Source organism: Sus scrofa, chromosome 13 (assembly GCF_000003025.6).
Source record: "Sus scrofa isolate TJ Tabasco breed Duroc chromosome 13, Sscrofa11.1, whole genome shotgun sequence".
NCBI lineage: Eukaryota > Metazoa > Chordata > Mammalia > Artiodactyla > Suidae > Sus > Sus scrofa.
In genome coordinates, this window is record NC_010455.5 from 95,699,949 (window position 1) to 95,722,642 (window position 22,694).

The following is a 22,694-nucleotide window of genomic DNA, read 5'->3' on the forward strand; positions in this document are numbered from 1 at the left end:
GCTAGGGGTCGAATCAGAGCTGTAACCGCCAGCCTACGCCAGAGCCACAGCAATGCAGGATCCGAGCCACGTCTGCAACCTACACCACAGCTCATGGCAACACCGGATCGTTAACCCAACTGAGCAAGGGCAGGGACCGAACCCACAACCTCATGGTTCCTAGTCGTATTTCGTTAACCACTGCGCCACGACAGGAACTCCCTGACACATTATTCTTGATGATTTTTACATAGGGTTAGTCAGACATCACCCACTACAGAATTCTCCTAAATGAATTTTACTGTGTATGTAAAATTTCTCTAGGAGTTCCCGCTGTGGCACAGTAGATTAATGATCTGCTGTTGTTTCTTCACAGCTCAGGATACTGTTGGGGCTCGGGTTTGATCCCCGGGCTGGTGCAGTGGGTTAAGGATCCAGCATCACTGTAGCATAGTTACAGCTGCAGCTTGGATTTGATCCCTGGCCTGGGAACTTCCATATGCTTAACGTGCAGGAAAAAAAAAAAAAAAAAAAAAAAAAAATCTTCCAATAATTGCATGCAAAAAATTATTGACATTGCCTGGTAGCCATATTTTTCAGGTTTCATTTAAAAACAAGGTGAGGAGTTGAATATAATTTTCAAAGAGTTTAAATTAGATTCTACAGAAAAATACAAAGCGACTATGAAACATACATTAGCAGTAACTACAGTTGAGTCCTAAAGGTTACTGCTGGGTATCTGCCGTTTACTTGAATCAGCTGTCCCCAGGGGTTAAAAACAAAAACAAAAAACTATTCTGCAACAGCAGCTTGGGTGAAGCTATGGCACAGTGGAGATCACTTCTTTTAGGGATTAGAAACATATTTAATGAGGAGAGAAAAAGTGAATTAACACACAGCTTCCAAAACCACAAAGAGTAAGTTAAAACTTTTAATACAGAATCTAAACCAAAAAAACTGGTTACCTCTAACCCAGAAGCCATCATTATTTCTCAATACCTTCCTAAAAAACAAAAAACTGGGAACAGAAGAAAGAACCCATATCTAGGGATGAACTGAGAGAAGCTTAGCAAGGATAAAATTACTAACTGGAATAAATTCTGAAATATAATAAACAAACAATAAAAAAAAAAAATGGGCAGGAGTTCCTGTTGTGGCTCAGCAGTAAGGAACCTGACTAGTTGACTAGTATCCATGAGGATGCAGGTTCGATCCCTGGCCTTGCTCAGTGGGTAATGGCTCGGGCATTGCCATGAGCTGTGGTCTAAGTCACAGACATGGCCCGGATCCTGCGTTGCTGTGGCTGTGGCGTAGGCTGGCAGCTGCAGCTCCAATTCAAACCCTAGGCTGGGAACTTCCATATGCTGCAGGTGTGACCCTGGAAAAAAAATGGGCATAAGACCTAAACAGACATTTCTCCAAAGAAGACGCGATGGCCAACAGGCACATGAAAAGATGCTCAACACTGCTAATTTTCAGAGAAATCAAAATTACACTGAGGCTACACCAGTCAGAACGGCCATGACTAAAAAGTCTACAAATAATAAATGCTTGAGAGGGTGTGAAGAAAAAGGGAGCCCTTCTACATTGTTGGTGAGAATCTAAATTGGTGCAGCCACTATGGAGAATAGTATGGAAGATCCTAAAAAACTAAAAACAGAGCTACCATATAATCCAGCAATCCCATTCCTGGGCATATATCCACAGAAAACTCTAATTCGAAAAGATACATGTACCCCAAAGTTCAGTGCAGCACTATTTACAGCAGTCAAGACATGGAAACAACCTATGTGTCTGTCAAGAGAAGAATGGATCAAGAAGACATGTTACATATATACAATGGAATACTACTCAGTCATAAAAAGAGTGAAATGACGTCAATCACAGCAACATGGATAGACTTAGAGATTCTCACAGTACCTGAAGTAAGTCAAAGAGAAAGACAAATACCATATGATATCACTTACATGTAGAATCTAAAATATGGCACAAATGAACCTATCTACAAAACAGAAACAGAATCACAGAAATATAGAACAGACTGCTGGTTGCTAAGGGGGAGAGCAGGTGGAGGGATAAATTAGGAGTTTGAGATTAGTAGATACAAACTACTATTATAAAATTGATGAAACAACAACATTGTACTACATAGCACAGGGAACTCATAATAACCTATCATGGAAAAGAATCTGAAAAGAAATATATATATTCTGAATCATTTTGCTATACACCAGAAACTAACACACACTGTAAATCAACTATACTTCAAAAAAAAAAAGAAAAAAAGAAAAAAAAGAAATGTTAACAAATATTTGTTGAACAAGAAAATGAAATGAATGAAGAAGGAACTCTCTTTCCATGAATAGAACTCATTTAAAAAAATCCACAGGGGAGTTCCCGTCGTGGCGCAGTGGTTAACGAATCTGACTAGGAACCATGAGGTTGCGGGTTCGGTCCCTGCCCTTGCTCAGTGGGTTAACGATCCGGCGTTGCCGTGAGTTCTGGTGTAGGTTGCAGACGCGGCTCGGATCCCGCGTTGCTGTGGCTCTGGCGTAGGCCTGTGGCTACAGCTCCGATTTGACCCCTAGCCTGGGAACCTCCATATGCCGCGGGAGCGGCCCAAAGAAATAGCAAAAAGACAAAAAAAAAAAAAAAAAAAAAAAATCCACAGGAGTTCCTGTTATGACTCAGCAGGTTAAGAACCCAACATGGTGCCTGTGAGGATGCTGGTTGAATCCCTGGCCTTGCTCCATGGGTTAATATCTGGTATTACTGTGGCTATGGCGCAGGTTGCAGATGTGGCTCTGATTCAACCCCTAGCCCAGGAATTTCCATAATGCCACAAGTGCAGCTGTTAAAAAAAAAAAAAAAAAAAATCTACTTTGTTTAAAGTTTACAATCAATTAATTTATTCAGTGTCAGATTCATGTCAAATTTTAAAGTCCATTATCATTATATTAAGTCAACCAAAGAAAACTTTTTTTTAAATTTTACACAGAACAGTTAACTTTCTGAGGAAACCATGGCAAGCTTACCTGATGTAATGCATAACTCAGGAGCACTATGACATAGTAATACATAGGGAATCCCCCTTGATGTTCTACTTTAGGAGTCCACCAAACCAGCAGAGCATATTCTAATCCGAGCAATAATCTACAGAAAAAGAAAGATGGAGCTGATTGCTATTTTAGGTTAATAAACAATGACAAAAACAGAAATCTATGTGCCTACCATACAAAAAGAAGCCTGTATCTAAAACCTGTTAGGAGGTTAAAAAGAGATAGAAATACATATAAATGAGATTGATGTTAAAGATGCTTTTGAAGCCTTTTTCCATATACACTCCATACACAGATATTAGTGATACTCATGACTGTTCCTTATTTAACCTTTCTTATTTAGTAAGGTTTCATTTCATTTTTACCTGTAGGGCATGGCTTTGTAAAATATGTTTAGTGGCTGGGGACCTGCAGTGTATCTGCTGATAATCAGAGGTAATATTATTTGCAAAGGAACCATTGGAACTGCCAATAAGGCTAAATGTTCTTTGGGCACTCCCTCTTCTACCAATTTCAGTCCTGTTACTGCATCTGCTGCTGAAAAACCAATCTGCAATATAAAAACAAAAAAATATTTAAATTTGTGACTTATGAAATATTTTTTCCTCCAAGCATATATAAGTAATTTAAGAACCTCAATCTTATTATTGACCCATGCCAGTTATAAGTATTATATAATTATATCTAGTGTAATAAACAAGATACAGAAGGCATACTTTGCTCTTTGATCTACTAACAATATTAAGTGAAAACAAGTGAACATTCAGCATTCTTAGGAACTAATTTTAATAACAACTCAATTTCAAAAAGTATCTTATAATAAACACTGTCCAACTTGAAACCTACTGCTTTGTATATTTTAAGTTTAAAAGAAAAGCCTTTGTAACACAACACTGTAAGTCACAATTTCAAAAATTATATAAAATAAAAAAGAAGCATTTGATTCCAAATAAATCTGGTTAAATTTAAGCATCTTATACACATTTTAGATGATTTCTGACAATAAAATTTCCAAGTCATTTAGCTTTTCAAAAGTATTTCTGAGAAAACATTACATCTGAGAGGTTAAAAAAACTGAGGGAGTAAGGAAAAGTATAGTCAGATTAATTCTTAAAAACACCAAAAAAAAAAAAAAAAAGAGTAAGGATGTAGTGGGTAAAAGTTTGAGGTGAAATAAGATATTTAAGTATTTCCTCATAAATTAGTTTTTAATTACAAAAGGAAAAATAGTAATTTTGCAATGGGTTAACAAGGTAATCAAGGTTAAAAACAAGTTAATGAGATAAAAGGACATGATATGGCTCCTGATATAACTCCCTGAAGATGTCATAATATTACTTCTGTGATAGTCCTGACACATATGAATAGCCTGAACCTAAACATGAAAAACATTATTATTTTTTTTTGGCTTTTCTAGGGCTGCACCTTTGGCATATGGATGTTCTCAGGCTAGGGGTCTAATTGGAGCTGTAGCTGCCGGCCTACACCACAGCCCCAGCAACACAGGATCCAAGCCATGTCTGCAACTTACACCACAGCTCATGGCAACACTGGATCCTTAACCCACTGAGTGAGGCCAGGGATCGAACCCACAACCTTGTGGTTCAGAGTCGGATTCGCTAACCACTGAGCCACAAAGGAATCTCCCTAAACATAAAAAACATTAGACAAACATTAACAGAAGGACATTCTACAGAAATAATTGGCCTGTATTTTTTAAAAAATTTGGTCATGAAGGAGAAAGAAAGGTTTATATCAACTAAATGCAATGTGTGATCCTGAACTGGATCCCTGACCAGAAAAAATAAAGATATAAAGGCTGTTTTTGGGACAATTGGTAAAATTTGGATATGGGCTGTGATTAGAAAATAGTATTGTACCAATTTAAAATTTCCTGATTTTTTATTAAGTTGTGGCTTTGTAAGAGTAATCCTTGTTCTTAATAAACACATACTTAAGGTATTTGTAGACAAAAGGGCAAGATATGTAAAAATTACTCTCAAAAACTTCATAAAAAATATCTAAAAGAGGAGTTCCCGTCATGGCTTAGTGGTTAACAAATCTGACTAGGAACCACGAGGTTGTGGGTGTTATCTCTGGCCTCACTCAGTGGGTTAAGGGACTAGTGTTGCTGCGAGCTGTGGTGTAGGTCGAAGACGCAGCTCGGATCCCGTGTTGCTGTGGCTCTGGCGTAGGCCAGTGGCTACAGCTCTGATTAGACCCTTAGCCTGGGAACCTCCACATACTGCGGGTGCGGCCCTAGAAAAGAGAAAAAACAAAAACAAAAAAAAAGAAATACATAAAAGAGCACAAGTTTACAGAATAAAGAAAGTGGAGCTAAATGTTAACAATTAGAGAATTTGGATAAATATGGAAATTTCAACTATACAAGTTTCAAAAAGTATGAAATTATACAAATAAATTTTTAAAATTACTGCTTCGAATGGATACAAAGAGGAAATTTCACATTAAAAAATTAAAGGTCAAAAATATTTAAGTCCAGGAAACAATTTCACTTATATTTCACCCATTCTCTTTGTAAAAATTAGATACACGAACTTAACTTCAACATTTACTCTGTCTTAAAAGTGGTATAGGAGACATGTATAATACACATATCTAACAACAACAAAAAAAACCCCTCATATCCAGAATATCTAAAAAACAAAAATTCTAGGAATTCCTGCTGTGGCACAACGGGATCAGTGGTCAAGACTGATCTGCAGTGTCAAGATGCAGGTTCAACCCCAGCCTGGTACAGTGTGTTGAAGATCTGGAATTGCCACAGCTTTGGTGTAGGTCACAACCACAGCTCAGATATGATCCCTAGCCCAGGAACTCCATAGGTCACAAGGCAGCCAAAAATAAATAAATAAATAAATAAATCATTCTAAAATTTAAAGAAAAGGACAACTTTGGATACTCAAATGTACAATAATCATATAAAAAGATGTTCAATTTCTTTAGTCATCAGGGAAATAGAAATTATAGCTATGAGATGCCACTACACATCCACCAGAAAGTCTAAAATCAAAAAAACAATACATGGAACAACCACTATGGAAAATAGTATGGAGGTTCCTCAGAAAATTAAATATAGAACTACCATATGATCCAGCAATCCCACTCCTGGGCATATATCTGGACAGAACTATAATTCAAAAAGATACATGCACCCCTATGTTCACTGCAGCACTATTCACAATAGCCAAGACATGGAAACAACCTAAATGTCCATCAACAGATGAATGGATTAGGAAGATGTGGTACATATACACAATGGAATACTGCTCAGCCATAAAAAGAACAAAATAATGCCTTTTGCAGCAACATGGTTGGAACTAGAGATTCTCATACTAAGTGAAGTAAGTCAGAAAGAGAAAGACAAATATCCTATGATATCACTAATATGTGGAATCTAAAATACAGCACAAACGAACCTCTCTACAAAACAGAAACAGATTCACAGACATAGAGAACAGACTGTGGTTGCCAAGACAGAGGGGGCAAGGAGTGGGATGAACTGGGAATTTGGGGTTAGTAGATGCAAACTATTATATTTGGAATGGATAAGCAATGACGTCCTACTGCACAGTACAAGGAACTATATCCAATCTCTTGGGATAGACTGCAATGGAAGCTAATATAAGAAAAGGGACATAAGAAAAGAAATATAAGAAAAGGGTCACTTTGCTGCGACACTAGAAACTTGCACGACACTGTAAATCAACTACACTTTAATTAAAAAATTTAAAAAGAGACAATATATATGTTTTCAAGGATGTGTTGTAGTTAGAACTCAGTAGTTACAATACCTGTCATAGGGAAAACTGGAATAACCACTTTAGAAAACTGGCAGTATATACAAGCACTTCGTATGACCCAGCAACAGATAGTTCCCATCAGAAATGTGCACTTATGTTCACCAAAAGCAATGTATATAAATGTTTGCAAAAGCACTATTCGTAATAGTACAAAAGTAGAAATAACCTCAAGTTCTGTTGATAGAATGGATGAATAAATTGTAGCATGTTCATACAGTGGAATATTATAAGCAAGGAGATAAACTATTGCTACAAATAACAATATCAATAAACTATATAAATATGATGTTGAGTGAAAGGATACAAGAGCCAGACATAAGAATACATACTGGGTATTCCATTTATACAATACTCAAAAGCAAAGAAAACTAATCTATGGTATTAAAAGTTAGGAGAGATGTTACTTTGGGTGAGGTTTGTTTTAAAGGGGGAACATGGGAGTCTAGACTCTGTAACTGAAACAACTTCTTATTGGTTGCTGGTGACAGTATAAATTATTATAAAATCTTTAAAAAAGATTTTACTCACCCACTAATTGCTTATTTAAGAATCTATTGGAGGAGTTCCCATCATGGTGCAGTGGTTAACGAATCCTACCAGGAACCATGATGTTGCAGGTTCGATCCCTGGCCTTGCTCAGTAGGTTAAGGATCTGGTGTTGCCGTGAGCTGTGGTGTAGGCCAACGGCTACAGCTCTGCCTGGACCCCTAGCCTGGGAACCTCCACATGTCGCGGGATTGGCCCTAGAAAAGGCAAAAAGACAAAAAATAAAATAAAATAAAATAAAATAAAATAAAAAAGAATCTATTGGAAGAAAATATTCAGAACATCAAAGAAAGAGTTACAAAAATGTTCGTTAGAGCATTTTTATAATTAAAATACATAGCAAATTAAATATACAACAATAGAAAAATGATTGAGTAAATTATGGCAAGGTTATATAATGTGACAATTATATGGCTACTAAAAATGTTTTCATGGAGTTCCCATTGTGGCACAGCAGAAATAAATCTGACTAGCATCCATGAAGATGAAGGTTTGATCCCTGGCCTTACTCAGTGGGTTAAAGGATCCAGCATTGTTGCAAGCTATGGTGTAGGTCACATGCATGGTCCCGTGTTGCTGTGGCTGTGGTGTAGGCCGGCAGCTGCAGCTCTGATTCGACCCTTAGCCCAGGAACTTCCATGTGCCATGGGTGTGGGTCTTAAAAAAAAAGTTTTCGAATATTACTTAATGATACAGGAATATGGAGTAAGACTAACAAGATAAAAAAATCCACTTCTAAAGCATTTGTATGTATATAAGTATATATTACTTCCTGATTATAATTAATACATATTAATTATATTTATATATGTAAAATATATGTACACACACATGCATGCACACATATATAAAGGAGGGCTGGAGGGAAATATACTAAAACTGTTGTCAATGGTTATCTCTAAAGGACATAGATTATATTTTCTCCTTGAAAATTTCAGCACTTCCTAAAGTTGAACCTTAAGTTTAAACATTCCTAATATTTCCTTAACATTTAACCTTCCATTAGAGAGGAGGAAAAACTCACTATTTCAAAACAATGAGGCTATAATTTTTACTTCATGATTATCAAGAGATAGCTGTAAAAGTGTTTATGTAGACAGGTTTAAATACATAATATCAAAATTCTGTAACTGATTTTAGATTTTAGGAATATTAATTCCAACACTAGTAATAGCTCACTATAACAAAATATACTTACCTTTCTTCTAGCATAATCCAAAATTAGGATATATTAATAGAGAAAACAGAATTCTTAAGAAGTTATCAAAATCCTCATTTATTTGGTAGTATATTTCCTTCTAACACTTTAAAAATAATCCAATTGATTTTTAAATAGACCTCTAATAATATGGAACTCATACAGTTCCATATTTTTATAAAGCACATACTAAGCAAGTAATTTTACTACCTCTGACATTAAGTGTATACTCATTCTAATAGTAGAAAGCTATTATTATTCATTTCCAAGTATTAATATCATTCATTTAAAAATGCACATTTAGAAGTTCCCACTGTGGCACAACAGGATTGATGGTGTCTCTGCAGCTCTAGGACATTTGATCCCCAGCACTGTGGGTTAAAGGATCCAGTGTTGCCACAGCTGCAGCATAGGTTGCAGCTGCAGCTGGGATCTGATCCCTGGCCCAGGAACTCCATATGCCATGGTGGCGGGGGGACAAAACAAAAACATAGATTTATTGGATGTACTTCAAATGGGCATAATTTTTTTCAAGATCCTAAGACATGTAGCTTACTTTGAAATTATATTTTATTTGGAGTCATCACACCTTTTAAAACATATTTAATAAACAGAAAATACTTGCTTTTATTGTTAATTCTAATATTATTGGAAAGGGACTTATGAAAAGGAAACAGAAGTATTCCACGGTATTGGTAATTGCAACAGAATGGGAAATTTGCTTTATAAATCTCTTACCTTTGCAGTTAGAATCAGAAGGCAAAACGTCAGAACTGCAGGCATTTTTATAATTGAAAAAAGCAGCTTGTAAGTATCTGTGATCCCTTGAGTTTCTTCTTTTCCTACCAATACTTCTTTGTTTTCTTTTTTCAGAAGAGCAACCAAAGTGGTTGTTATCAAAAATACAGTCCCCCAGAAAAAGAGGAAATCTGAAATTTAAATTATTTAAAATCTATAATTAACTTTTGAAATAACACATTTCACTTATACTAAATAATCCTGTATATAACTTTTCAACTAAAATGTTTTTTAAAAAAATCAATATATAGGTGCTTTCATGTTCAAGGTATTAGACAAGGCATAGCAAATGAACAAGACACTCTTGGCTCTGTTAAACATACATTACATAGACCCAGAATAGACATTGACACTTAACAAGGAATAAAGGGTTTAGTGGGTTGAATGAAATAAAAGTACACTGTGTCATTTTATTCAAGGAAACTGCTTAAGAGTGGGAGATGACTTTCATATCCCATAAGATCTATTGGTCATACTTCTTAAGCACCTACCATTTCAGTTCTTTATTAAATTATGACAGCACAGACAACAGATGATCATTTACATTAGATTTTTCTGCCTTTTTTTTTTTTTTTTTTTTTTGTCTTTTTTAGGGCTGCACCTGCAGCATATGGAAGTTCCCAGGCTAGGGGTTGAATTGAAGCTACAGCTGCCGGCCTGCACCACAGCCACAGCAATGCTGAACCCAAGCTGTGTCTGCAACCTACACCACAGCTTACAACACCAGATCTTAACCCACTGAGTGAGGCCAGGGATGGAACTGCGTCCTCATTGACACTGATACTAGTTGGGTTTGTTACAACTGAGCCATGTTGGGGGAAATCCTGTGCCTTTTGTTTTTAAACTCTGGTTTTTGGTTTTTTTTTTTTGTCTTTCTGCCATTTTTTGGGTCGCTCCCGCGGCATATGGAGGTTTCCAGGCTAGGGGTCTAATCCGAGGTGTAGCTGCCAGCCTACACCACAGCCACAGCAACGCGGGACCCGAGCCGCGTCTGTGACCTACAACCACAGCTCACGGCAAAGCTGGATCCTTAACTCACTGAATAAGTCCAGGGATCGAACCTGCAACCTTATGGTTCCTAGTCGGATTCGTTAACCACTGCGCCACGACAGGAACTCCTAAACTCTGTTTTTAATCTGTTTAAGAATAACCTCTGAGTTCCCTGGCAATTCAGCAGTTAAGGATCTGGCATTGTCACTGTTGTGGCTCTTGTTAGATCCCTGGCCCAGGAACTCTGGCATGCTGCATGCATGGCCAAAAAAATTAAAATTAAAACAAGAATAACTGGGAGTTCCCGTCATGGCGCAGTGGTTAACAAATCCGACTAGGAACCATGAGGTTGTGGGTTCGGTCCCTGCCCTTGCTCAGTGGGTTAAGGATCCGGCGTTACTGTGGCTCTGGCGTAGGCCGGAGACTACAGCTCCAATTCGACCCCTAGCCTGGGAACCTCCATATGCCTCGGGAGCGGCCCAAGAAATGGCAAAAAGACAAAAAAAAAAACAAAAAACCAAAAAACAAACAAAAAACAAGAATAACCTTCTTTTCTCAATACTGTGATATATAAGCAATTTTCTCATACCTGTAGATGCATGCATGAAAGGGACACATGAAGAGTACCCTTTGTGTTGTTTCAGTGAAAGACAGCTGGGCCATTAGCCATTATTTTGAAAAATTAAGCAGAGGGAGTGAATAATGTTCTGGAGGATTCTGCGTAACAACTAAAAATATTAAAAATAGAGGCACATTTATTGGGTCTATACCATGTGCCATAAATGTGCTAATAAGCATTTACACATATCATTCCCTTTACTACAACGACACACTGGATGATATTATTACTAAGCCCCAGTTTTCAGATGAACAGGCTAAGAAAGATTATGGGGCCTTAAGTTACATTCTAAGTCTATACCTTATACACCTAATTTCAAAACAAGTGTCTCTTCAACCACCCTGAGAAATGCATCTTAATTTGCCATTATAAAACTTAATGGATAACCCTGATTTGGTTTCTTCATCTATAAAATAAAAGGACTTGGCTAGAAAATCCCAGATGTTTTCTATATCTAACATTTTCACGTCGTATTTAATTTTACATATTTTTAAAAATTTTATTGTTCATGCAGCACTACTGTTCACGAAGCCTAGTCACCTTTTTCCAAAAAAAGACCATTCTCACGCCAGTTTTTCCTTTGTATTTGGTCTTGCTCTCCTGCTGTGCTAGATAAAGATGATCACTATGGCTTCACCCTTACTTATGATAGAGACAACATTATTTACTTAGCTCAACTTCGCTCATATATAGACAATTTCACCTTAGTATTTAAATACTCCTTTCTTATGTCATATCATTCAATTTTCATAGTAAACATGTGAGACAGGAAGAGCAAGCGTAATTACTATACAGGAAAAGCTCAGATATTTAAATCTTTGCCAAAGGTTTATTAAGAGACAGAACTTGAACCTAAATCTTCTGAATTTGGGTTTCTTCTCTTTCTTTCTTTCTTTCTTTCTTTCTTTCTTTTTCTTTCTTTCTTTCTTTCTGTTTTTGCTTTTTAGGGCCACACCCAGGGCATATGGAGGTTCCCAGGCTAGGGGTCGAATCAGAGGTATAGCTGTCAGCCTACACCACAGCCACAGCAACATCAGATCCGAGCTGTGTCTGCAGTCTACACCACAGCTCATGGCAATGCCAGATTCTTAACCCACTGAGTGAGGCCAGGGATCTAACCTGCAATCTCATGGTTCCTGGTCAGATTCTTTCTGCTGCACCACAATGAGAACTCCTAAATTTGGGTTTCATATTCTTGCCGTTATTTCACACCAACTGGCGCCACAGCTATGACCCGAGCTACAGCAGTGACACCAGATCCTTAACCTGTTGCACCACCAGGGAACTCCTAAGATTATTCTTATAAGTGAGGCTAACGTTCATTATTTTTGCATTCTTAATTTCATCTGTGAAATGTGACAAATAATGATTTGTTTACAGAATTTCAAATACAATGTTATTCTCTATGTTACTTGTTTTAAATTAGCTGTTTAAGAAACCCTGAAAAAAAAATTTACTGTCACTAGAAATTTCAATTAATGGTTTCTATACAAATGTTAAGTGAAAATTAAAAGTTTTCAGGTATATAATACTTTAAGAGTACCAGGTCTCTAAGCAAAAATTTTTAAATTTGCCTAGTATATTCTCCCAATTTTAATGAACAAAATCTTCATCTAGGTTTAACTCCTTGATACCAACAAAGAGAATAAAGAATAAGAACAAGTTAAACAGGTTTCAGTATTATTTGCAGATAAGATTATTTCCAATTTCTTTGTACTTTGAAGGTTAAGACAACAGAACACAAGAAAGAAGGGAGCAGTGACAATGAGTCATTCAGAGCCCTCATTCAAAGGCTTTCCATTGCTCACAGGGACTGAAGAATGAAGTAACAACTCAGAAAGAGAGGCTTAGCCACCACCAGAAAAAATATTAAGTTTTATGAATGCAATTACCAAAAATACTGACCATTAGACTATGGCTATTGTTTATTAGTATTGCTTTGATGCTACAGACCATCCATAGTCTGATATACCAACCACGGTTGAGGATATTATTATCAAGAATAATTCAAATATTTCATTATTTCATTAACATTTTGGTTAATTCTGATTTATGCATTTTATCTGAAAAAATAGTATGATGTATACATGTATGATCAAGATATCAAAGCTGATGTTCAAATTTCATAAACATGACTTTTGTGCAAAGACCTATAAGACAAAGTAAATATTTTGAAGTGGCTACTAGATCTTACATAGTACTCCCATGAATGCAAAATTAAGTAACAATTCACCAGTAATCAAGGATATAATATTAGCATCTGAGCGTCTATTATGCCAAGGCAAAACACAGGACAGTGCAAGAAATCTCAAAGTCACTCTCTAAGGCAAGTATTTTTATTCCCACTTTATACTCAGCGAAAGAGGATCACAAACCAGTAAGTGCCAGAGGCGGGATTTAAACTCAGATCTAATTCTAAAGCAAGAATGTTTTCCATTATGCTACCCTGATGTTTAGATACACCAACTTCAAGTAGGCTCTTTCCTATCAAAGATATGCCTGAGGAAAACGGTACGTATGTTCATGAAGTCTAGAACATAGATACTGAAGCATATTTCTTTAGATTGGTTACTTGTATTCCTCCCAGCCCCATCTCTATCGCCCCATATGGTGGTATGCCAACGGGTATTCAATCCAAACATGCTGCATCTTCCTACAAGGTTCTGTTCTTTTGGCTGCACCCACAGCATGGGGAAGTTCCTGGGACAGGGATCAAATGCATGCCATGGCTAAGACCTGAACCACAATAGTGACAATGCTGGATTCTTAACCTGCTGAGCCACAAGGGAACTCCTAAACAGTTCATCTTACTCAATAATTTAGAGGAAAACATTTTATTAAAAACATATATCATAGAGAAGGCAAAATTTCCAGTAATTTTAAAGATCAAACACACTAGATTTCAAAAAAATTTCAAGTTTTCAAGACTTTGGACTAGGCCCCCTGACCCTTTGTGGTATAGGTTGATTCTCTTCCACTATCAGAAGAGGTAGAGAAATTAAGAAGCACTGATACAACCATCATTGGCTCAGACCAGGTTCTCTAACTCACACTACGAAATTAACTTTAGTTCTTCAGAAGTCAGTGGCAAGAAAGCAAGTTTTCGGTTTCTGCTCTAAATAACTGTCAGGCCTTCCTTTCATCTTGCTTTCTGCACAGCTCTATTTCACAAGTTAGAGCAAGAAGGGACTTTAGACACCTATCATCCATTCCTTTGCTCTCACTTTCACTGACAGAAAATGAAACAAATATTATGTATCTGGCTCTGGGTTACCAGTTATGTCTTAGGAAGAAACAGAACTTTCTTCTGTGTCACAAGTCTCTCCCTTAAGCATTTGCTCAAAATATCTATGCTGAAGAGCACTGAGAAAATGCTATTTTGATTATATAATACAGTCATATCTATTTGAGAATTAGGGTTTTTTTTTTTCTTTTCTTTGGCTACATCTGCAGCATATAGAAGTTCCCAGGCCAGGGATCAAATCTGTGCCCCAGATAGGACCTATGTCACAGCCAAGGCAACACCTGATTCTTAACCCACTGCACCAGGACTGAAGATTGAACCCACGCCACTGTAGAGACAACACAGGGTCCTTAACCCTCCGTGCCACAGAAGGAACTCCAGGGATTAAATTTTAGAAATACAGCATACAATGCAAAAACTGAGTAAATACAAAGCCAATTTTGAAACCCTTTAGTTTTAAGGAGTCCCCATTGTGGCTCAATGGTAACAAACCTGACCAGTATCCATGAGGATGTCCTCAATCCTTGGCCCTGTTCAGTGGGTTAAAGATCAAGCATTGTTTTGAGCTGTAGTATAGGTTTCAGATGCAGATTGGATCCCTTGTTGCTATGGCTGTGGCAAAGGCTGGCAGCTGCAGCTCCAATTCAACCCCTGGCCTAGGAACTTCCATGTGCCATGGGTTCGGCCCTAAAAAGAAAAAAAAAAAAAAAATTCCCTTAGTTTTCCTAACCTTTTAGGAAGATGCCATGTTTAAGACTACATACTTTTTCATTAACTTCAACAATGTCGGGTTTTCCTCTGAAGTAGAAGAAATTGTTTCTTCAATCAAGCACCAGATCAAGCAGGTGTATGGTTTATCAAGAGACATGTTGTCCCAAAACACTAGGCTTAAACCTAGCCCAGGATGCAAGACTGAAGCTGAAAAGCCAATAGATTCAGTGTTCCTATCTCATGCTGACTCTGGGACTATATCACTGAGTAGATAGAAAGGAATCATCCTTTTCATTTTTAAAAATACCTTCTACCCTGGAGTTCCCATCGTGGTGCAGTGGTTAACGAATCTGACTGGGAACCATGAGGTTGCGGGTTCGGTCCCTGTCCTTGCTCAGTGGGTTAAAGGATCCGGCACTGCCGCGAGCTGTGGTGTAGGTTGCAGACACGGCTCAGATCCCATGTTGCTGTGGCTCTGGCGTAGGCTGGCAGCTACAGCTCCGATTGGACCCCTAGCCTGGGAACCTCCATATGCCGCGGGAGCGGCCCAAAGAAATAGCAAAAAGACAAAAAAAAAAATATGTTCTACCCAGGCACAAAATCCATTTTAATTAAACATATATGATAGATCTCTACTCTGATGCCATAATAGGAGGTTCAGCATTCAGCTTTTGAACTTATATCCTGACACCTCTAAATCACTTTTTGTAAGCTGCAAGCTGAATTCAGATTTTATAAAACAGATGAGAGGGAGCATTCCAAACTATCTATGAATATGCAAGGTACATTAGAATAGCTAAAATGGAAAATGATAACATGAAATGCTGGCAAGGACACAGAGAAACTGGATCACTCACATATTAATAGTAGGAAAATAAAATTACTTAGTCACTCCTGAAAAAAAAAATGGATAATTCCTTTCAAAACTGAGAATGTACTTACCATAAACCAGCATTTGTACTCTTATGTATTTATCTGAGAGAAATCAAGACTTATTTTCATATAGCAATAGCCCCAAACTGGAAACCACTCAAATCTCCTTCAATGGATGAATGGTGAATAAAGCATGGTATGTCTAACAAACGGAATACTCAGCAATAAGAAAACAAATCAGTGATCCATGCAACAACTTGGATGAAACTGAAAGAAATTATTCTGAGAGAAGAGCCAAGTTCCAAAAGATACATACTGCATGATTTCATTTATATAACATTTCTGAAATAACATAATTACAAAGATGGAAAACAGATTAGTGGCTGCACAGGGATTAGGGATAGAGAGGAGTAAATGAGTATAGCTATGAAGAGGCAACACAAAAGAGATTTGTAGTGATAATACAGTTGAGTATTTTGATTGTGGTGGTAGAGGTTATATAATGCTACATGTAATGAAATTGTGTAGAACCCTACATACACACAAATGAGAACATTTATGATTGGTGAAATTTGAATAGCTCCATGGATTGTACCAATGTCAATTTCTTAGTTTTGATACTGTACCATAGTTATGTAAGATGTTAACAATGCGAGACTAGGGGACAGGTGCATGGGACTTCCTTGAACATTTCTTTGTAAGCTTTTATGAATTTATAATTTTTTTTGGCTGTGGCATCCAGAAGTTCCTGGGCCAGGGATTGAACCTGCGCTACAGCAGTGACAACACCAGATCCTTAACCCACTAGGCCACCAGGGAACTCCCAAGATAGAAATCTTTAGGTGTGTTGAAAGACCTGTTCCATCACCTTAATTGATGACTACTGGACTTCAATTTGAGCATTCACAAATGAAAGGAAAAATGAAATTAAAACAAAAATTCTCTCAGATAACATCAAACCAAGGAATAGAAATGCTGGAAGGTAACGAACATCTTGCTTTTTCGAATATGAACCCCATCCTTAAAAACTGTTTCAGCATGCACGCTCACATATAAATTATGTATTGTGACCCCCATACTGATATTATATACATTGTAAGATATAAATCCCAATTTAAAACACAAAATAAAAAAGAATGAAATTAAAGAACATGTATAAAATGCAATACTTAACCAATATTGTACCTAAAAGAACAGATGAAATCAGGGATTCTATATTTTTCATTTTTAATATTCTAGGAACAGAACATCTCTTTGCATTAGATAAGTCTATTTTGCTTTCTCCAATTAAATTAGTTTTTAGGAACACTATAAATGCCAGTAGGAGACTGCTTGCAACTAGTGAGGCTCTACAATTTTTTTTGTTTTTTTGTTTTTGTTTTTTTTTTTGCTTTTTTAGGGCCGCACCCTCGGCATATGGAGGTTCCCAGGCTAGGTCAAATCAAAGCTACAGCTGCCAGCCACAGCCACAGCAACGCAGGATCTGAGCCACATGTGTGACCTACACCACAGCTCACAGCAACACCGGATCCATAACCCACTGAGCGAGGCCAGGGATCGAACCCACAACCTCATGGTTCCTAGTAGGATTTGTTCCCGCTGTGCCACAACAGGGAACTCTGTCTAATGATTCTTTCATTGATAAATTTACATAGTAAAGGCTAATTCCATTGGCCTCCACATAAATTTCAATAAAATTAGAAGTGAAAATTCAAAGTAAGACATATACGAAATAATTTTTTGGCTTACAGTGTATTTTGTAAATTGACTTTTATGCAGCGTATTTTGTAAATTGACTTTTATAACTTTTTATTGCATAAAAGCAATTCCACTATTCTTTACTAGACAAAGAAATCACAAGAGTACTACTTCTCCTTCGCTTTGGTTTAAAAAAGAAAAAAAGCTTTAAGACCTCCCTTGTTGGATGTGGGTTCCAGCTTTCAGAATTTAATCTCCCTTCTGTCTAGTAGCCCTAATATTCCTTCACTTATTTCATTTTACTACAAGGGCCCAACATTTGAAAACAAGTTCACTTGCTCCATTTGTGTATATTGAAATGTGAGATCCACCTGATTTATGAATGTGTTCCACTCAAAAAAAGAGTGAAACGCAGTAATATCACATACTTTGTAAGACATTTACCCAGGGATTAACTTTGAGGGTAATGGATTAATTTTATGAATTTTTATAAATCATATTTCAAGTAATTATACAGTAAAACAATTTTTGGTATATAGTTCCATGAATTTTAGCATATATATAAATTCATATCACTATCATCATAATCAACATATAGAACAGTTTCATTATCTCCCCAACATCTTCATATTTATTTATAGTAACATCCTCTCCCACAATTCCTAGCAACTCCAATTGTTCGCTATCTCTACAGTTTTATTAATTAATTAATTAATTCATTTATCTGACTCTGCACACAGCATGGAGAAGTTCCCAGGCCAGGGATCAAACCCATACCACAGCAGTGATATGAGTCACAGCAGTGACAAGGCCAGATCCTTAACACGCTGAGCCACCCTGGAACTCCTCTATAGTTTCATCTTTTGAGAATATGAAGGAATAATACAAGCCTAGATATAGATGCTAAAGAATGTATTACAGACTATGTAAGAATAACTGATCTAGAAACGCCAAATTCTAAATAGCATTTCTAGTCGCATGAAATAAATATTGAGTACTGTTTCAGAAAGCAAGACAAATCTGTCACTAAATCAGAATTAATGACCCTGCTCTCGCTCTAATTCAAAGCATGAACATCATGATGCTCCCTGGTGGTCTACGGGTCAGGATTCAGTGCTCACTCGTGCTCTCTCTCTCTAAAAGCATGAATGTCTTAAAAAATACTGTTTTTACTATTATCATCAACAGTTTGATTACCTTCATATTAGAGCATCAGCTGTTTCAAAGCATCATTTCCTTTTCCTCTGATTTACTCCTATATGTGTGTGCCTATCTATAGGTAAACTGATTCATAAGCTCTAGCATGTTTGGCCCTCTTCTCCACTAACAGACTATCCTGCTCCCTATCTCCAAACCCAAACATACTGCTTCCATCCCAATCACTTCTTCTAGTCATTATTGTTACCACTGCTTCTAGAGAGGCAGGCCTCAACTACCAGTTCTCAGGCTAGATCTGGCCTAAGCACATGTTTTATGATTCTAACAAGTGTTTTAAAAATTAGGAAGTAAAAAGGAATTTTCAGTTTCTCTTGAATACTCATAAGGTCTAGCAATCCTGGGATTCTACTGCCACAAGACAACAATTTATTGGAGCTGAAGATACCTGCCTTTGGAAAGGCCTGAGTTTTTCAGGTCGTCACTGTCCCCTCCAATATCTACAGTCCTGCATTGACTCATCATTTTGGTTTGCAAACCTCCATTATAGTCTATAAATTCCTTGTGAGCAGAGAATGCTCAGATTTTATTCATCAAATTATAACACCCATCACATGATCAACACCAAACAGATATTCAATGCAGTAAAGGAATGGCATAGATTACTTTAAAAACAAAATAACAACAACAAAATTTTAGCCTGTCACTTCTGGGCATCAGGCATTCCAGGAGCATATTGTTTTTCAGGCATCAGCAGTCAGAGTGCTGATTTCTCTGGTGGAAAAGCCTGATCAGCATATATCATATTTGGGTTTTGAGGCTTTCCTTGAGCTTTTTCTGTTTCCTACCAACTGTAGGAAAAATACCATATAAGGAGTCAGGAGGAGTTCCCGTCGTGGTGTGGCGCAGTGGTTAAGAAATCCGACTAGGGATGATGAGATTGCGGGTTCCATCCCTGGCCTTGCTCAGTGGGTTAAGGATCCAACATTGCCATGAGCTGTGGTGTAGGTCGCAGATGAGGCTCGGATCCCAAGTTGCTGTGGCTCTGGCATAGGCCAGCAGCTACAGCTCCGATTAGACCCCCTAGCCTGGGAACCTCCATATGCCACGGGGGTGGCCCTATAAAAGAAAAAAGACAAAAAAAAAAAAAAAAAAAAAGAGTCAGGAAACCTAAACTGTACGTACATTTCTACCTCTAACTAGCCAGTTAGTGTTTCCTGATCAGTTTCCTCATCTATAAGAAAGAAGGAACCGAAATATATGATCTTTTCAAGTCATAAAACTTTATACACTCTAACTTCTGAGTTCTTCTGGGTTACTCTCACATTTCTTGATGCTTATAAGGTTGTCTCTTTTTGCTAGTAAAGATCCTTGAAAATCAACACGGAAGGTCCAAAAAAAGCCCACCTCTGAGTTAAGGACTATTCTATATCCCTCAAGCTAACAAAAAGCCAATCTCAGCATAATCAAGATTTTATTTCTAAGAGATTCTGTTCTCATGCGATCCTTCTCGTTCTAAATCACTATTTAGATTCCTCCTTTCTAGATGACAAAAACTGTTCTCAATATATTCTATCTCTATGTATCTGTAACTCCAAGTGTTAATAACAGAACATATTTCAGAACTTCAACAAATAATCATGCCTCTTTTTAATTTTCTCATTTTATAAACATCTGCCTCAGCTTTTGCCATTTCTTTTATTACCTAAACAACTCTATTTCCTTCATGATTCTTCCTGTGCTCTCTGAATCCCTCAAAGCCACTGGTTTTTCTAACTTAGTATACTAAATTCCCAAAACACTCAGTACTATAAATGTGATTATGTGGTCACACAAAGGAGAATGAAGATGCAGGAACCCTTCCAACTCTTATTAAAAAGTTTAAACCCAAGACAGCAGTATACTACACATATAAAAAATTCAATTAAAAATCGAGCTATTTTGGGAGTTCCCGTTGTGGCTCAGTGGTTAACAAATCCGATTAGGAACCATGAGGTTGCAGGTTTGATCCCTGGCCTTGCTCAGTGGGTTAAGGATCCAGCGTTGCTGCGAGCTGTGGTGTAGGTTGCAGACGAGGCTCGGATCCCGCATTGCTGTGGTTGTGGTGTAGGCCAGCAGCTACAGCTCCGATTCAACCCCTAGCCTGGGAACCTCCATATGCCTCGGAAGCGGCCCAAGAAATGGCAAAAAGACCAAAAAAAAAAAAAAAAGAGCTATTTTTAGGAGTTTTTGTTGTGGCTCATAGGGTGACTGGTATCCATGAGGATGCAGATTCAATCCCTGACCTCACACAGTGGGCCTCGCTTTGATCCAACATTGCCATGAGACACATGTGGTGTAGGTCACAGACCCAGCTTGGATCCCACGGAGCTATGGCTGTGATTGTAGCTGGCAGCTGCAGCTCTGATTAGACTTCTAGCCTGGGAACTTCCATATGCCCCCAAGTGTGGGCCTAAAAAAAAAAAGTAAGCTATTTTTACAATTGCCTGGAGAACAAAGTTCAAATTCCAGAACAAACAGCTTTTTAAAATAATAAATCAGTATAAGTAAGAATCCAATGGCACAATTTTGATCTTCCCATATGATAACAGTCATGGCTCAGAGAGGATATGATTAAAATGGCTCCTGAATGCATAACAGCATTCTCTGGAATGATATTTTATTAATCACTCTTGTATCACACTTAAGCAAAAGCTCTAATTTACTTAGTAATTTTGTTTCCAGTCTCCTCAATCATGATTTCTCTACTGAGATTTTCCCACTTTAAGTAATACATAATCTTGTTAGCCCTTTTTGGGGGTTCCAGTACAAAATGAAAAGCAAGACACATAAAACGCAACAAGGTGGTGATGCAACACATTCACAAATATTCCTAGGCAGAGAATTATCTTTAAAGCAGATTTGTCTCAGAACTCAGAGACAAATCTGTCAAGGTGCAAAGCAATATCTCTCAAGCCATTTTTGCCCTGAAACCAACTGAGAAAAAGTACTACTATTATTTCATCAGTAGTAGTGGCTCACTAGCAGTTCAAGGAGGTAGAAAGGGGGTGCCTTTTAGGGTGTAAGAGAGTGGAGTGTATACAATTTCAAGAGATTAAAAAATACATTTGTGAATCCCTCTTTCCTCTCCCTGAATATTATGATATAACCCTTAAATTTCCTTCACCATACAACTATCCCAGACATTTACCCTATTGGGAATCCCCTAGTGCTGGGAAGGTGAAAGAAAGTTCAGCTGTTTTAATTCCAAGAGAGAAACACATAATTCATCATCAGTACCAGAATGGCCAATTCTGCTATAATCTCCATGTTGGTTATTCCTGATATTGGTAATTTCTCAGTTGTTCAGAAGTTTGAAAACACAAACAAACAACAAAAAATCCTTTACAGGGCCATGCATTTTACTCAAGCAGAAAAAAGGGAAATTGTAGAATTCACATCCAATTTCCTACCGGATAAACTTCAAACTCTTACACTAAATAAATAATTTGGTCAACGACCTTTAATTTGGTTACAACCTACTAACTTGGCCACAATCTTTCTTTCAGCACCATTTCCCAAAACCATTCCCCACAAGGACTGCTTCAGGCACTTTGAGCATTTTATATACTGTCCTATATTTTTCTGTACTTTGCTGCTTCATTGCATTTCCAACTGATGTTTTGTGCATTCTGGAACTCTATCTACCTACTTCATGAAATCTTATAATTCAACAAGGGCAAGTGCTGCCTACAATGCAAAGCCTGAATCTCACAAGTTCTTGTGGGCTGGACTTGCCTTTAATCATAGGAGGCCCTTTGAACCCTGTCATTTAGCCTGCTCATTAATGTGTGAATGAATTAACCCTATTCCATCCACCAGAAGGCTGGATGAGGGATCTTGGTCTAAGAGTAGGGGTAGAAATGAACCAGAAGACATGGAGCTAGAAATCTCAATCTAACAAAGAGACAAAAAAAAAACAAACTCTGAAGTCAGGCTAGGTTTATGTCTTCACACTAGT

At 37.4% G+C, this 22,694-nt stretch overlaps 1 protein-coding gene across 3 annotated transcripts in view; it reads right to left on the reverse strand.

Moving 5' to 3' along the window:
• SLC33A1 (solute carrier family 33 member 1) overlaps window positions 1-22,694 on the reverse strand; it is a 33,787-nt gene that overhangs the window by 9,496 nt on the left and 1,597 nt on the right. For all 3 annotated transcript variants that reach the window (XM_021068489.1, XM_005669929.3, NM_001244245.1), the window contains 3 exon segments: window positions 9,345-9,535; window positions 3,404-3,588; window positions 3,015-3,132 (listed from right to left, as the gene is read on the reverse strand). In XM_021068489.1, coding sequence (XP_020924148.1) covers window positions 3,015-3,132; window positions 3,404-3,588; window positions 9,345-9,535 — 494 coding nt within the window.